Source organism: Bradysia coprophila, chromosome X, assembly GCF_014529535.1.
Source record: "Bradysia coprophila strain Holo2 chromosome X, BU_Bcop_v1, whole genome shotgun sequence".
Classification (NCBI taxonomy): Eukaryota; Metazoa; Arthropoda; class Insecta; order Diptera; family Sciaridae; genus Bradysia; species Bradysia coprophila.
Window position 1 is genome coordinate 5556837 of NC_050737.1, and position 17414 is coordinate 5574250.

General features: G+C 39.5%; 1 protein-coding gene and 1 long non-coding RNA gene across 2 annotated transcripts; one reads left to right on the forward strand and one right to left on the reverse strand.

The window, feature by feature from the left end:
- The first annotated feature begins 1963 nt into the window (after nt 1-1963).
- Nucleotides 1964-11372, forward strand: LOC119085154. The gene is made up of 3 exons (XR_005089243.1): nt 1964-1974; nt 8121-8127; nt 11296-11372. It is a non-coding gene; the product is annotated as an uncharacterized LOC119085154 (long non-coding RNA).
- A 4263-nt stretch (nt 11373-15635) lies between these two features.
- Nucleotides 15636-17146, reverse strand: LOC119085159. The gene is made up of 2 exons (XM_037195458.1): nt 15917-17146; nt 15636-15843 (listed from the first exon to the last, which is right to left on the reverse strand). The coding sequence occupies exons 1-2, from the start codon at nt 17048-17050 to the stop codon at nt 15733-15735; spliced, it is 1245 nt and encodes a 414-aa protein (XP_037051353.1). The 5' UTR covers nt 17051-17146; the 3' UTR covers nt 15636-15732.
- Between the last annotated feature and the right edge of the window lie 268 nt (nt 17147-17414).

Sequence of the window (17414 nt, forward strand, 5' to 3'; positions counted from 1 at the left end):
TGATAATGGAAACGTGTTCTCTCGTTCCTTACATGTCAAGCCAATCTGGCAATCGATATCCTCGTCGCATGAATAGTTTAATGGTTGCACACGAGAGCCAGGGCGACATCTCCTTTGAATACAACGCTTTCCGGTGGCACAGACCAGTCTCAAGCCGTTGGAATATCCACAAGGAGCATTGTAATTTACCACACATTCTTTCTCAACAATCTGCACTGTGTACCAAGCTATATCCATGACCATATTGGATGAATTTTCACACTCGCATTTTCCCGAACTGCATTTTAGGAATACGGGAGTCATGCCGGAATGTGAAAATTCGCAATCGCTGTCGCTTACACAGTTTCTAGAAAATGATCGCACATATTTAGAACTGCCCGTAGTTTCAGCATTTAAACCGACAATCACGACAGAAAAAATAGCAAAGAATGTCGTGCTAAAGTAATACATTCTAAGTGATAATTTATGAATTTCTCTTCCGTTTTTTTTTTTCAACTGTAAAACACAGTGTGCCACCCAACCGAACTGGCAAATATTATTGCAAAAACTGAGAGCAAAGCAACGAAAACAATTCTATTTAACCAGTTGCTTCAGAATAAAATTTGCGTTTCATTAAAAGTAGAGTAAATAACAATACCAGCCGAGTGGCGAAATGAGATAGTAACAGGCTAAAAATGTTTCACAATGACATGTAAATTTGCTCCCAATATTCAACCGGAGATTATTCGAACAACTGAAGGTCGTTTGTTGTACACGAACAATACGAACAACTCGATCAAAGTTTTGACTTGGGGGACTTGTTGGTTATCAAGACTTCCCATGCAATTTTTATTCGGACCGACTGAAATATCCGCATCCATATCGAACCTTAAAAAAATCGCTACAGTGTTCGTTAATTGCAGATATTTGTTGTGATCAAAACACGACAGAGTAAAGAGCAGACGACGAAAATTCACAGGATGGACATGAATCCCGTTATAATCGTTGATTTCGTATTCGTTTCATGCATTTGTATTAGTTAGCGTTTTGCACCAAAATCGAAGGCCTACTTATGAATTTAGGTCCCTCGTCAAAATCAACTGTCTGGGTTACATTACTCTGCCGTGGATCAAAATAATTCATCAAAATTCTAATCATGGTCATGCTTGCTGTTTAGGAAATTTAACTCGCACGTCGCGTCACCATAAATACAGACAAATTGTTACGAATCTTGTGAAGTAAAAGATACAATGGTTTCAACTTTAACAAGTGCGTTGTTTATTTGCATTTTCTGCGCACAAATGTCGATTCATTTGAAATTCTAGAGTGTTTGCGTTGAGAGTAATGTTGGAAAGCAAAAGAAACTTGAATAAGAGTACGATTTTTAGCAATGTCCATTTTCGGAGTGAACGTTATAACATGTCAAGGGGTCGTGACAACAAAATACTGTTTTCCTCCTACTTCGTAGTAGGTAGAAAACCTCATTTATTTGACCTCATACAGAAACACAATTGATTCCAGTGAATATAGTCTTCTTGTAAAACAGAAATGTGTGTTCATTTACAGTTAATATTTGGTCACTCAAGATGTACTTGTTATAGGTTTGTTCCAAGATCAAATGAATTGTCAAATTTCTGTCAAATTTGATCCAAATGGACATAACCTAATAAAAATTATATAAAAAATGAGCTACCGTTTTTTATTCGAAAAGAGCGCAGAATAAATTAGATTTTGCAAAGATGAGATCGCCATACTATGAAAAATGTATAGAAATTTAGGAAATAAATTAGAAGGCTATGACGATGGCCTTTATTCGTTTCATTATTCGTGAAAATTTGTGACTTGGTTGCAAAGTCTTTAAATCTTTGCGATAAAATTTTTATTATTTTCCTCTGAAAATGTCTTCATTAAATAATGTACAGTTCAAAGACGTAAATAAAAATATTGTGAAATATTGTGAAATCTTGTGTGAAATGGTTGATACATACACGAAAAGTATGAGTGAAACATTGGTAAAGGGAAGACTTACCGAAGGTCAGTCTTCTGGATATCTGGAATTGTTTCAGCTCCACAACGAGCACATATTCAAATGAAGAAATAATGGCAAACAAAGGCCTAAGTGCTTATCATGTCTTCGAAAGTGGCTGGGTACGTAAAATTGTTTCCCGCCGTTTATCGAACAGCAAAATTGTTGTCGTGGGAATAGTAGAGCACTCCCAGAGAATCAACGAAGCACCACTACAGCCGTGGGTGCTCTGTCATTCAGGCGGAATGATTATTGCTGCCCACTGCAATTGCAAATCTGGATTAGGGGAAGCATGTTCACACATCGGAGCAATACTATATGCTGTAGAAATATTTGTCCGAACCCACGACAATCACAGTAAAACCGATTTTCCTTGTCAATGGAACCATCCTGGAGTGTCGACTATTGAACGGTTTCTACCATTGGCCGAAATGAGTTTTGCGAAAAAAGAGAGATTTCCTCAATCAATTGAATGTCCAGAAGAATTTTCGAAAGAGGATATTTATGAGTTGTTGAAAGAGAATAAGGAAAAGTCGAATATCGTCTCACCATTAACACTTGTGTCTCCCGGCTTAAATGCGGAATTCATTAAACAACGCACTCATCGGAAGAAGCTGAAAGTGAGTTATATGATATGATATTATTTCCAGGGACAAATACACAAGCGATTATGACAAAATTATCCGTCTCAGCCTCATCAACATATTCTACAACTCCGAATTTCAAGGAAAGGAACTTCAAGAGGTCCTGAAAATAGCTCAATCCATTGTCGTACCTGCCGAATGTATAAATATGGTCGAGACACTAACAGTAAAGCAGAAAGACTGTTGGCTGTGGGAAAAACATCGTGTAGGGAGAGTAACAGGTTCGGTCTTTAAATCGGTTTGTCGTACCAGCTTGAAGAAACTAGCGAAGTCGACTATAATGAAAATATGCTATTCCGAAAAATCTCGAGTCACTTCAAAAGCAATAAAATACGGAAACGATATGAAGCCGATTGCCAGGAAAATGTTTATACAAAGCATGGAGAAAGCTCATCAAAACTTTTCCTGCTCTGAAAGTGGACTCGTTATCGATCCTCTATGTAATTTCTTTGCTGCCAGTCCTGATGGTACGTGTAAGTGTGACTGTCATGGAAATTATTTAGCTAAGACTGTTATTGTACCTGAACTGATGAACAGTTTCTATACGAAAACCTATGGTTAATCAATTACGATTTTTTGTATCAATTAAAACAATTTTTAAAAAAGAGTTTCACAATTTATTTAGCTGGAATTATGGATGGACATAAATTACACAAGGCGCTGCACACTGTAATTTTGTTGTCTATAATTGGAACATTGTCCGTCGAAGATACAGGTTTCGACAACATAGACACTGGGATCACTCGATAAAGTATTAAATAGTTTCGTCTCAACAAGCCAATGCATCGCTCCACATGGATTCGGACGTTAGCAATTTTTCGAGTGGCCTCCACAGCTAAGGGATGCAATTGTTTTTGATTGGACACAAATACTGGAATTTCCAGGTCGACACAACGAATTTTGAACACATCATGCATGTTGAATCCTTTGTCGGCAAGCACCAAGTCGTTTGGTTCCAATATATCAAGAAATTGAGAGGAAGTCGTAACAAGCATGTCGTTAGCTCTTCCTCCGAATCCTTAAGAAACGAACTCGAACATTCCTTGTGGCGTAACTTACACCAAGTACTTTAGAGTGTAATAATGTTTGTATTCAGACCAGCACTGAATACGTGTGTCGAAATGATATGGGGCTTCGATGAACAATTCAACGCAGTCAATGATGTGTGCCACTTGATCTCCGAAATTGGTTTTAAAACATTCTGGCATTGTATTCATGACTTCTTCTCTGGGCGGGCGATATATCATTCCTTTCATCTTGAAGTTAATGCACGAGTAAAAAGCACGACTCGCTGTTTGCTTGGAGACTTGAAATCGATATGCCAGATCGCTGAATTGGAGCCCGAGTCGTAGTTTCATCAACGTTAAAATTATGATCTGTGATGCCGTCAATGAATGCTTTGTGATCAACGAACGGAGTCAGCTTCGTAATAAGTGTTTCGAGTAAAGAGAAGTTTGGCAGACCAGTGTAGTATAACGGTTGCTAGGAATCTCGCGCCGCGTCATTCACAATAATTCTCATTTTGACACATTTTGTATAAGGAAGATGTCACTTTGTGAGTTATTATGAATGACGCGGCGCGAGATTCCCTAACACCAGTATAACGTCTTCTTGTTGTCATCCTTGAAGAAGTTCAGATCAATTTCGAAATGCTTAAGTTTTTCATTTAAATTTTCCACTACTTTGAACAATCCATGGATAATACTCTTCAATTCGTCAATTTTGTCATTTTTTAAAATTTCGTCAAGAATCCGGTTCAAATTATTCATTTCAAGTTCAATTGTTTCGCTTATGGTTTTTATGTCGGCTGTTTCGACGTTTATTGCGTCCTCGTCAAATTCCAGCTCGACAGGACCGTTTCCTCGTGAAACAGCGGGTACAACATTGAAGTCATCATCGAAGTCAGAATTCTTCCCCACTGCATGCTGTTTGTTGTCATTTCCATTTCCGATTGTCATCAATACGGTTTCTATTATCGCCAAAGTCACAATTCTTCTCCATTGCATGCTTTTCGTTGTCATTTCCGTCCATTAATTTCCGATTGTCATAAATACGGTTTCTCTTATCGCCAAAGTCACAATTCTTCTCCGTTGTTGCTACGGGCTGTCCATAATCTTCAAAACCATTCGAAATGTTGAGCCACGGCATCCAGTCAGGATTCAGTGCGTCATCGTCGTCAGCCTTGCCTGGAAATACCACTTGTACCGCACGGCATAAATTACCATTTTTAAAATGTGCAGAGCAAACTCTCTTCGAGGTAATATTTGTTATAGAGAGAGAGAAGAAGAACGAACGGACGCGCTTAAGATAGCTCCGTATTTAAATAAGATTTTCCTACAGTAAAATAGTGAAACGGTGAAATAAAAACCCTGTCAGTGTTTCTATAAAGGCCCAGGACTCCATCTGGGGTGTAGTGATAATGAAGCACACAGCAAATCTACCAAAATTAAAGAAAAAAAGCATAGCTGAGGGCAACCAAAATGGCGCCCCATCTCATGTACGAATTGTAAATTGGGCAATTTGTAAGCAACGTTGTGTAAATCAAAATCACAACCACAGGAGTAATTTCGTTGAAATTACTCTCTCGCCTAACGGCTCTCTGGGATCGATTATATCGAACTCTCTAGATTTACGATTGCCATCTGGCTCTAAATATTGCTCAACGAGCTCTCTCTTCAAACTAAACACATCAAGCACGACATCACACACACATTATAGGACCATTCAGCACGATCTGTCGCAACACATTAGAAGTACACAGTGTATAGAGAAGCATACAATCAATGCAACTACAGTCACTACAATATTGACCGAGAAGAGCATAACAACATTCGACTGTAAACCGATTATCGGCAACTCTCGCGGAAATAATTTGCTCCCAAAATTAAACGACTACGTAAAGCTCTTACCGTCATCTCATACCGGCAAAATCAACGCCATTCGATCATTATTTCCCGAACATTCCGGATCTTTCAATAACTGCAAACCGACGCTGTCATACAACAGTAATTTATCAGAATCGTGCTTGGTGAATCGTACCTACCTAACAGGATTATCGGTGTCGGTGTATTCTGGGCGTACAACTTGGTACACAGTAAAAAACTGCTTTATTCGCTGGATAAAGGAAACCGCAATCGAAAACCGCGTGCTCAACAGGATATTTTCCATCTGGACTTCTACGTCTATACTAAGCAGTGCCCACATTAGGGTTAAGGTAAAAACAAGTTCACCAACAGCAACTAACAATATAACTGATCCCGTGTATAATTATAAGCAGACAGCTATCAAAGGAACAACGAATCTTGCAAACGGAACGAAGCTCGGAACTGTAGATTCCAACCCATTCTATCAACACGATAGCTACCGGTCTCGACAAGAAAAACAATTAGCCAGCACAAGGAACGATTCACGTTCATCGGGCAGACTTCTACGCCACGCAAACATAATCTCGTGCCGGAAGATATTCGCACATAAATACAACGATCAGGTAAAAGCTTACAGCGTGCAATACATCGGTACTCCTAACCTCAACTATTATTATGTTGTAGCAATAGCACGGGCACACCGTCATAGTGGTTCAGTAGTACAATCGGCCAACCTAAGCGACGACTCACATTCAGCGAGAAGTCATCAACACTGCAGCAGCTCGATTCAACCATTATTTGCACTCGAGCACAACGATCGGGTAAAAATTTCAATCACACAGTGCAGCAGAGCTCATAACCTCAACTACGGTTACTTCATAGCAATAGTACGCGCACAGAATCACAGCTATCTAGTAGCTCAACTGGAACAAAACAACTTCTTAGTAGTGCGCATCGATTCCAATTCTCCGGTAAGGCAAGGGCGCCCGCACCATACTAAGGTCTCAAAGAAGGTAATGCATCGCGCAGCATTCGGCCTGAAACTATTCAATTCAACACTTAAGGATAAGGACATTCAACCCAATCTGGAGGACAGCACTAAGAGCGACGTAGACGAGCCAATCGAAGTTGATCCTATCGACGAGGAAACTGTAGAAAGCGCTCTAGGAAACATCGATTCGGTGCTACAAATTACGGTATCAGATAAAGACATCAACGACATCAGTGCCATAGCAGCTAGCATAGAGATCAACGAGGAGGAGCAGATACGCGCTAAAAGGTCACGAGAATCCAGCACCACGTCGTCTACAGGGGGCACACAACCACCAACGAAAAAGATAAGGAGAGTCATTATGAGCCCGCCTGTGGCTGAGGAACTGCCAGCAAAACCAGCTAAGCACGTTGTCAAGTTGGTACCAGACATGGATGAAGCTCACCTGTTCTCTAAGGCGCACGGCAAGATCATACACAACAGTGTCAAAAATCAACTGAAAAAGGTCGACGATCCGGAAGTCAAATTTGATTATTGTGATTTCGAGAGAGGACACTACAAGTTCGTCTGTCCCAATCAAACTGCAAAGGAATGGGCACTAATGGTTGTTCCCATCTTGAAGGACCTCTGGAAGGACGCTAAAATAAAAGCAATCGACTGCGGAGCCGTTCCGCGTCTAATTCGAGCTACGACTATCGTTGAGAATCCGGCCCCAGAGACTTTGGATTTCTTCGACGACATTGAGCTGAAGAATGATAGCATCGACACAAACCACTGGCGTCCATTCAACAAGAAAAAGATCCAAGGTGATAGAACAATCATCTTCTTCGGAATCGACGAAAAATCAGTCAAGGATCTAAAAGCCATCGGTTTCAAGCCGTACTTTGGGAGTAGTCGCATACGAATCTCCATAGAAGAGAGCAAAAACAGCAAATAATGGCTTCAGTGCGCAAATTTACTACGATGTTGGGCTATTCAAAATGTAACAAATCTCTAAGTACTTCCATAAATAAACTTTCATCAACAAGCAAATTGAGTTTCTTTTGGCACCAAGCAGAAACCACCTCACCACGTAAGTCTGTGAGCTCCAAGCCCCACTCTAAAGATCTCATCGAACAGGAATTCCATTTTGACCATGGATAAAGAGCTAGATTTTTATCAGATTAATCTACATAGAGCGTACGCGCCCACATCAGAACTGAATACACTAGTCAGTAACAAAACATCCTTCATTGCTTTAGTACAGGAACCAACAGTTAGATTAGGTAAAATAACTGGCTTAAACAGGAGAATAGGTAATGTCATCCATTCAGGGGGTAACAGTAGACCTAGAGCTGCGATATACTGCTCCAAAAACTTAACAATGCACCCAATGTACAATTTGAGCACACCAGACCAGGCGGTGGCAATGCTAACTGTTAAAGTGAATTGCAGTGACAAGAATATAATAATCTGTTCAAGCTACTTTCCATACGAAGCCGCAGACGGTCCTCCTAGCCCTGAATTCATCGTCCTGGTAGAGTACTGTAAATCCAACAATATACAAATGCTTGCGAGCATAGATGCTAACGCTCACCACTTTGCATGGGGAAGCACGAATATAAACATACGGGGAGGAAACCTGTTTGACTTCATTCTAACAACAGACTTGAGAATTGTGAACATAGGGAACGAACCAACATTCAGGAACAAACTAAGGCAAGAAGTACTCGATATTTCTCTATGCTCAGAAAACCTTTTTCCACACATTACTGACTGGCATGTCTCTGATCATATTCTCACATCTGATCACAGATGCATCACATTCAAAATGTCTTTAGATCCAATACCTCCTCTCCTATTTAGGAACCCAGCTTCCACAAATTGGACTTTATTCAGAAACATACTCTTAGAATCATTAGACGATGGAAATAATCACTCCTCCCCAATCTTAACAGAGCAAGAACTAGATGAAGATGCACTTTACCTACAAAATATCTTAGTTAACGCATATGAAAAATCATGCCCGATTCTAAAACACAAGGCAGGCAACTCAGTACCTTACTACTCTACGGCAGACAAAAAACAGAGACAGAAAGTTCGGAGGCTTTTCAACAACTGTAAAATAACAGGTGACTTTCACCCTTACTACAAGGAATTAGGTATCTATAACAAAAATCTGAGAAGCAGAGAAAGAGCTGGCTGGCAAAATCAATGCAGCGCTATCAACAAGGTACACGATGCTTCAAAGTTACTAAAAATAATATCCAAGGACCCCACACAAATGGCGGGCTCTTTACTATTGCCAAACGGAGAATACACTAAGAACCACGAGGAGACGTATAAGCATCTGCTAGACTTCCACTTCCCAAACTGCAAGGAAACCAATGAAGACGAGCACAGCAGAATCACACACTCATTCGATGGGGAAGCAAACCCAGATTTGATTAACAGAATGGTAACAATAGACCGCATTGACTGGGCCATGAAAACTTTCATACCGTTGAAATCACCAGGTCCAGACAACATTTTTCCAGCTATGATGCAAAACAGCAACACGGGCGTCTTACATCTCATGAATAGATTATTCAAAGCATCACTAGGGCTAAAATACATACCTAGAAGCTGGAGGAGAGTAAAAGTAATCTTCATACAAAAGCCAGGCAAAAGTAATTACTCATTAGCCGAAAACTACAGACCAATAAGCTTGTCGTCATTTATGTTGAAAACTCTCGAAAAAATAATAGACAGGTACCTTAGAGACGAGCCTTTAAGACAATTTAAAATACACCCAAAACAACATGCCTACCAGAGCGGAAAGTCTACCGAAAATGCTCTACAAAATATCGTTCAAAGCATAGAGCTATCATTAGCCTATGGTGAATTCGCACTAGGATGCTTTATAGATATATCTGGCGCTTTCAACTACCTAACGTATTTGGCCATAAAAAATGCTTGCTACAAACACAACATAGATCCGGGTATCATAGGGTGGATCCTAGCTATGTTACACAGTAGATTAATCTTTGTCCACTTCGGCACATCAATAATTATAACGACAGTATCTAAAGGTTGCCCACAAGGAGGAGTTCTACCACCACTGCTATGGTGTCTAGTACTGAATGAACTTCTAACCATTCTCAGCGACAGGAACTTCCAAACAGAGGGTTTCTCAGACGATTTAGCAATTCTACTTAGAGGAAAATTCATCAGCGTCCTGTGTGATTTACTTCAAACGGCTCTCGATATTGTTAGTGAATGGTGCGATGGAAACGAACTAACTATTAACCCGAGTAAGACAAAGATGATATTATTCACTAATAAAAGGAAAACAGAAGTTATGAATATACCACTAATTAAAGGAACACCAATACTTCTGGTCAACTCGGTAAGATATCTGGGTATTACCCTGGACAGCAAGCTGTCCTGGAATGACAATCTGGATGAACGAATACAAAAAGCCACTATCTCTCTGTGGCAATGTAGGAGAGCGTACGGCAAATCATGGGGTCTCTCTCCCAAAGTAATGTTCTGGATTTACACGACAGTCATCAGACCAATCTTAACATACGGATGCTTCCTTTGGAATCACATATGTAAATATCAACAAGTACGCTACAAACTAGATAAATTCCAGAGAATGGCCTGCAAAGCAATAACAGGATCTTGGAGATCAACTCCAACAGCTGCCATGGAGGCACTTTTGAACCTCACTCCATTGCACATTTTTATAGAAACCGAAGCCATTATTACAATGAGCAGGCTAACCAAGCAACAAGACAATCAGTTCAAGAACACCAACCATTCAAGCATATGGTTCAACACGATTATTGACGAACCTGATCTATTAATGCCCTCAGACAAAATCATAACAAAGCACAAATTTGACAGAAGGTTCAACATCCAGATCCCATCAAGGGAGGACTGGTTCAATGGGAAATTACCACCAAAAGGAATTGTCTTCTACACAGACGGCTCACTGATCTCGAAATCGGCAGGAGCCGGAGTATACTGCAATCACCCTAAGATCAAAAATTCTATTCCACTAGGAAAATGCTCGTCAATATTTCTAGCTGAGATAAGAGCAATCATGGAGGGCTGTCACGCTCTCATCGATAACAATATTACTGGCCAAGACGTATCTATTTGCTCGGACAGTCAGGCGGCACTAAAGGCGCTAGCATCAATCAGCTTTAAGTCAGCAGTAACGCTAGAATGCTGGGAAACTTTGAACAGTGCTACCACTATCAACCACATCAACCTAATATGGGTGCCAGGTCACCAAGGTATTGAAGGTAACGAAATCGCAGACGAGCTAGCCAGAATTGCGGCTCTAAGCACACCAATTGGACCAGAACCAATAATGGGCACGCCCCACTCATACAGTAAAAGTATAATTAAAATAATAAGGACAAAAAGATCCAAAAATTATTGGGACAGCATTACAAGCTGCAGACAATCCAAAAACTGCATCAACATATGCGACAGAAACTCAAAGTTTCTACTAAACGTAAGCAGAACAAGACTGAAAATCTTCACCGGCGTAACAACTGGACACTACGGATTTAACAAACACCTCACAACTATAGGAAAACGAACGGATCCAGGGTGTGATCTGTGTGGCCATCACACTGACACAGCCGAACATTACCTCTGCCATTGCCCAGCTTTCATCATGAAAAGGCGAAAGCACTTAGGCAACTACATCATCAGGTATAACCTGATCAAAAACATTCACCCAAGGGACATCCTAAACTACATTACTAGTACAGGAAGGTTCCAATAACCAGCAACTGCACTAATAAGTCATAGCCAGCACAATGGGCCCAAACAGAGGCCCCCGTGCGTGTTCTACCACGGTAGAACGGCTACTTAAAAAAAAAAAAAAAAAAAAAAAAAAATATTTGTTATAGTTATCGAAGACTTGTTTTTCAATGCGCGAATCCACTCCAACCTTTGACGAAGTATCAGGCGTTTCTTTGTGTCTAACGTAATGCAAGTAGATATAAATAATAATACAACAAATAATTTCAATAATTTCACCTTTTAAAACATAGGAAATCTGTATAACTTCACAGTTTTATTATTATAAAAATTGTTGAAACATCCATTCACGCAACACAGCGACATTTTTTAACCGTCACAACAAAATAATACGGCAGCTCGAATTTCGATAAAAAAGCTAAGGTTATGTCGATTTGGATCAAAGTCGTCGTTTTTCGGTTGATAAACTTCGTGTTTACAGTTATTTGGAACAAACCTATTGTGTCTTCGGTTGTGGCGTGACTCACGTCAACCGTTGTCAGCCAGATCTGTCATAATCAGAAAATGTGGTTTTCCTTTTCTCAATGCATCAAATTGATAGTCTTCGGTCCACCGATATTTCTCCTAAATTGCTTCGTCTGTTAGCGAAATCGTCAGCCTCTCGGTTTCCACAAATCCCCACATGACTGGGTATCCACTGCACGACAAATTCCTTCACGGCCCACTCTTTGATTTCCTCTTTGATTTCCTCTTTGATGAGGTGTACCAGATAATTGTCCTGCAAACCTTGAAAAATCCATTTGTACACGTTGAGTGAATCTGTCAAGATCACAATTTTCTCCCGCTGTATCCTTCCTACTTGCGTTATTGACAGGGCGGCATGTCTCCTCACTATTTTCACTTTTCAGACTATTTTTGAGAGGAGTGATAGTAAGTTACTTTTTTCGCATTTCCTCACTTTTCTCACTATTTCTAACTATTTCAGACGAAAGCGGATAACTAAAGGAAAATTTTCATTACATTTAATACTGAAGTTACAAAATCAGTATCAATCAGTAACTTTAGGATCTAAAATTTCGCCTGCGGCGCAAAATCTACTGGATTTTTTCGGATGAACAGGTTTTCGTTATTTCGATTTTTACTAAGCGTATCCTTATCCTTAAAATTTATTGGCTTTTATCAAAATGCTAACATTATATGCACGGCATAGTAAAACCAGGCAGGAGCGCTTGATTTAGTAAAATAATTTTTTTTTATCAGCATTTGAACGTGAATACAGTTAAATTTAGTTTAAATTTAGATCGCAGATCGCAGGTAAAACATTTCCTAGTAAAATATAATAAAATTAAGAACTGACGTCAGTGTTCATTCAAATTCATTTTCGTAATGTATGGATAGGTCCAGCTGACATCAGCAAAATGAGCTGTTCCTGCCTGGTTTCATAAAGCCAAATGGAATTAGTCATTGATCGTTGGTGAGGTGTCGCTGGTGGTTGAATATAGGGTACCAGTTTATTTTTGAAATACATAAGATTATATTTTCAATATTTCTCAATTGTTGACAGTTACTTTACACAATATTTGTAGTTGTGTTAGTGTAATTTCAGCGGCCTCCCTTCATTTCAGCCATGTTGAATCAGCGATACAAAATTATTCATTCACGAGCCAAAATATTTTTTCGAATATCGTTGGTAATTCTTACCAGAAACGCTTCCGATCGCAATATTCCTTTGTTTTGGTTCATCTGTAATTACTGAGGTATGTCGTCCGTCGCAAACAACAATATCCAATTTATTTATTTCGCAATATTTTTTTTTTTGTTTACATTTTGCTCATATTTGGAAAAAGTTGGATCACGACAAGTGGACCGCCAGCAGCTTTCAGTGGGTTTTGAACTTTTGTTTTTGACACGTTGTCACACTTACAGTTGTCAAATTCAAGATTTTCATACGAAGGTCACTCAGATTGCTTGGTGAAAAAGGACTCTACCTCGCACAAATTCAATTTCTTGGCACTACACTTTCTGCAACATAATAGTTATTTGTGTATCTGTTTGGGACGATTGTTTTTAGGCAATTTCGCGAGTTGTAGCCCGAACGAAGTGAGGGCTACATGCGAAAGTGCCTAAAATCAATCGTCCAAAACAGATACTCAAAAAAAGTTTCATGTAAGGGGTCGAAAACCCGAGAAAAATCTCGAAACTCCCTCATTTTCGGCCCCGACACATGAAAAAAAAATCAAAACCCACTGAAACACCGTGTTTTCACCTACGTAGTAAACACAAACTTGTCGAGCCAGTCTCACTCTATAGACTTATGTTAGTCCTAATTTTTAAAGTTGACATGAACCACTGACCAAACTTCTACCTGATATACAAATTTTAATTCATTCCTTAAAAAATTAAAAATAACATTTACTTTACTAGGGAGGTAATGTGGCCTTCCCCTCAGGCTGAAGCCCTCGAATACAGTAATACCTAGTACAGTATCTACTAATTCATTGTATGATATAAAAATGAAAAAGATTGAAATCAGACAGTTTCTTTAGAGGTTTGAAGCCACTGACCAATAATAAACGAAACCGAGTGGTAAACGGTTTTTTATGCACTAAATGTGTCGATTTTGACTCGAGACCGAGGGGGACTGATATTACTGTCACACTACACTACACTACACTACAGTCACTCGTTTTTAGCCACTTTTCAGTTACTTTTTTAATTCAAAATAATAGTGAATTTACCAACTATTTTCGGAAAAATCGCTCACTTATTCACTCTTTTCGCAAGAAAAATCACATGCCGCTCTGGTTATTGCTTTCAGGATCTCGACCAATTCGGCATTTGATCTGAAATCTGTCGTCCAGCCTTTCGCATGCCCGATTTCTTCTTTGGTCCGTTATTCCTACCCAAACTTTCTCGTTCTTTTGTTTCGATGCATCCGCGTAAATATGATGGAACTCCTGATACTCTTCAACCAGCATTCTATCGACCATGTGTTTCCACTGTCTATCGCTAAGCCATTTTTTATTAAGATTGTCTTCTCCTCTTATCGTCATTTTCACCTTCAAGTTTTAAGGTAGATAACATTTCCTCGTATTACGGACGTCCTCTACCAATTCGGACCATTCAACCCCGCTCTTTTCTAGATACGTGAGATTACATGTGTCATTCTGGTTCTTTATCTCTTGTTGTTGTTGTATTGAGAGATCCGAGGCAAATTCTCAGACCTTTGTTGTAGGCGACCGAGATCTTGTTGATCGACTTCTGATTGGCTCCTACGTAAACCGAACACCCATAGTCCATCTTTCCCCTTATTACTGCGCTCAATATTGTGAGTAACGTCTTGGGATGTCCACCCCATTTACTGCCAGCCACCATCTTCAGGATATTCAGCCTTTTCTCTACTGAAACCAGCAACTCCTTTATGTGCTTTTGGAAATTTAACTTCTCATCCAGATAAACACTGAATATTTCACTGAAGATACAAATTTAACTTCACCATTGTATTAAACCGAATGCCTTGTGACTTCGCTCCGCTGATCCACATCCCCAGACTCCATTGTGAAAATGCCGCTTCTATATAACAAGAAAACGGTCGGGCCTAGGATGTCTCCCATGGGTATTCCCTTATTAGAAATCGCTGTACTGTCTCCTCTGGTCTCCTCCTACTTTTACTTCTACCTTTATCTCTCTGTTTTGATAGCAATTGACTGACAACCGTGTTACCTCGTTAGGCATGTCTGATTGTTGGCAATCTTACAGAACGTCTCCAGATCGACGTTACTAAATGCGTCTTCAATATCCGAGGATACGCTCATCACGTGAAACCCCTCATTGAGCTTTCTCTTGACCACTGACAGCAGATGGTTTATGCAGTCTATCAATGATTTTCCTTTGATATCCGTACAAAATCCCATTATTCAACGCCTTGTCTTTAATCATCGCCTCCATCCTCACCTTTACCATTGAATTAATCACTTTGAGGTACACCTACAATAAGGCTGAGGATCTCTACCCGGTTTTGGTAATAAAACTATCAGGATTCTCTTCATAGCAAAATGTACTTTGTACTTCACAAGAGGTCACAGCCGTACCCAAATGTGGACGTTGGACTACAAAAAAAATTCAAAATTCTTCGTGTAAGCAAGCGGTGAAGCAGGCATTCTAAGAAGTAAGTGTTTACAAAGAACCATAGAACACGATGGCGGTGGACGGTGACGATGACTTCTACCATTCGTGACACCATACCATAAACCTAGCGCACTCACTCTTCCAGGAAGCCACAATTTCTGTGCAAGTATACTACGAGAAAAATTCTCTAGACTCCACTTTTCATAGCTTATTTGTATTATTTGTTTGTGACATTTGGTATAAAATAAAAGATTGTGCAATTGATAAACTAAGGAATTTTTATTATTTGATCGAACTATTTACATACACTGAGAAGCCTCAACTTCTTAATTGAAACTAAATATTTTCTACTAATATTTAAAGCTGAATCTGAGGAAAACGACCGTCCATTCCAGGATACGATATCTCGAACATATTTTGATTTTTTACGTAGTTGGTGATGCGTAGACTTTCGGCTGATTTGATTGTCTGCAAATAAGATAAAAAATTCGATTTTAGAAAACTTTGGTCAAATTATTTCTCCTTATTTAAAATTGCTTACCTTGGGTGACTGGTCACAATCAACGTATATTGCAACATTTAGAGTTCGGTGCATACGCTTGCCACTTAGATCATCGATTACCAAATCTGCCATCCAATCAAAATCGCTAACCCAAAAATCGTTGCGCAACAGTTCGCAATTCTTTAGAAGCATGTCTTCGAGATTTATAAGTTGTTCCACCACCGGCGCGATATTGCCATTAGCGATGCGAAAACCTTCCAATTTTAGTTTCTTGAGATTCGTAGGCCAATCATTGGATGCTGGAAAAGAACAAGAATTAGTTGACGTGGTAATTGACAATAGTTTTAAATTCTGAAGTGATTTGATAAGCGGAAACGTTCGTTCATTTATGTCCACATCGACGAGTGCCAGTTCTTCCAAACGATTACTCTTCCCCAAATCGGCCAGCACATCGTTTATATTATCGTGATCACAAAGCAGTGTCAAACAACGCAGTGACGGCAATTGCGACAGCATATCAAGTGTCATATGTGAGTGGTTATAGCGCAAACTGAGCCTCTCCAGAGTGGGTAACAGTGTCAGCATCTGTGGAACTTGAAAAAACTGATCATTGCAAGTAAAACTGATTAATCGATTGATTTTAAAGCACCGTTGGATGGCAAAGACATTCATGTCTTCACAATTGAATATATTGAAACTCTTCAAGTTTCTGTAACCATCAAAGAAGGAAATTTCATTTGCAAGCGAGCACTCATTCAGTGTAAGCTCTTCCAATTTTCCATTGCCAAAGTTAGCAAATGGATTACATTGAAATTTTTCCATGTCAAATCCGTTGAGTGTAAGGCACCGCAATTGTTTGCAAGCACGATGGATTTTTATCAGATCACGCGGTGTATATCTGGCCTTGTTTAGCGTTAAAATCAGCGCCGTTGCGGTTCGTCCTGCATAACTCAGGATGCGGTTTACAGGCTTCTGGAAATCCAAAGCAAATTTGTTGAATCTTCTCTCGCATATCCATTTGGCAACTGGTCGTAGTCCATGGTAGGCCTCTGCTAAGTTGATGCACTCCTCGAATCCAACATGCTTAAACAATTCGTACGAGCAATCGTAGTTCAAAGGAAACGTTTCGGCAGTTGAGTTATTTTCCACTTCCATCATTTGATTTTTGGCCATCTTCACACTTTCTTTTCAAATATTTTTTTGTAAATTTTTAATAGACAAGCTCGATAGAGACCTTCACTTGACAAACTCTTCAACAAGACTGATGTGTCGCTCTTGGCAACACCTGATTTTATAGCAAGTTGTCAGGTAGCAGGCAGGTGTACTGTAATAAAACGGATTAAGACGGGTTGGGTAGTTACTTCTAATTATATGAAATAAAAAAGGTATACGTGAAAAATTCTCCGTAGCATCCATAATATAATAGAAATTGTTTTTTTTTCCTAACTATAGTGAATATTGTTTGTTTTGTATTAGTACAGTAAACATAAGCCGGATAGATAAAAAAAACGGGAAGTTGACTGAAGTAATGAAGCCA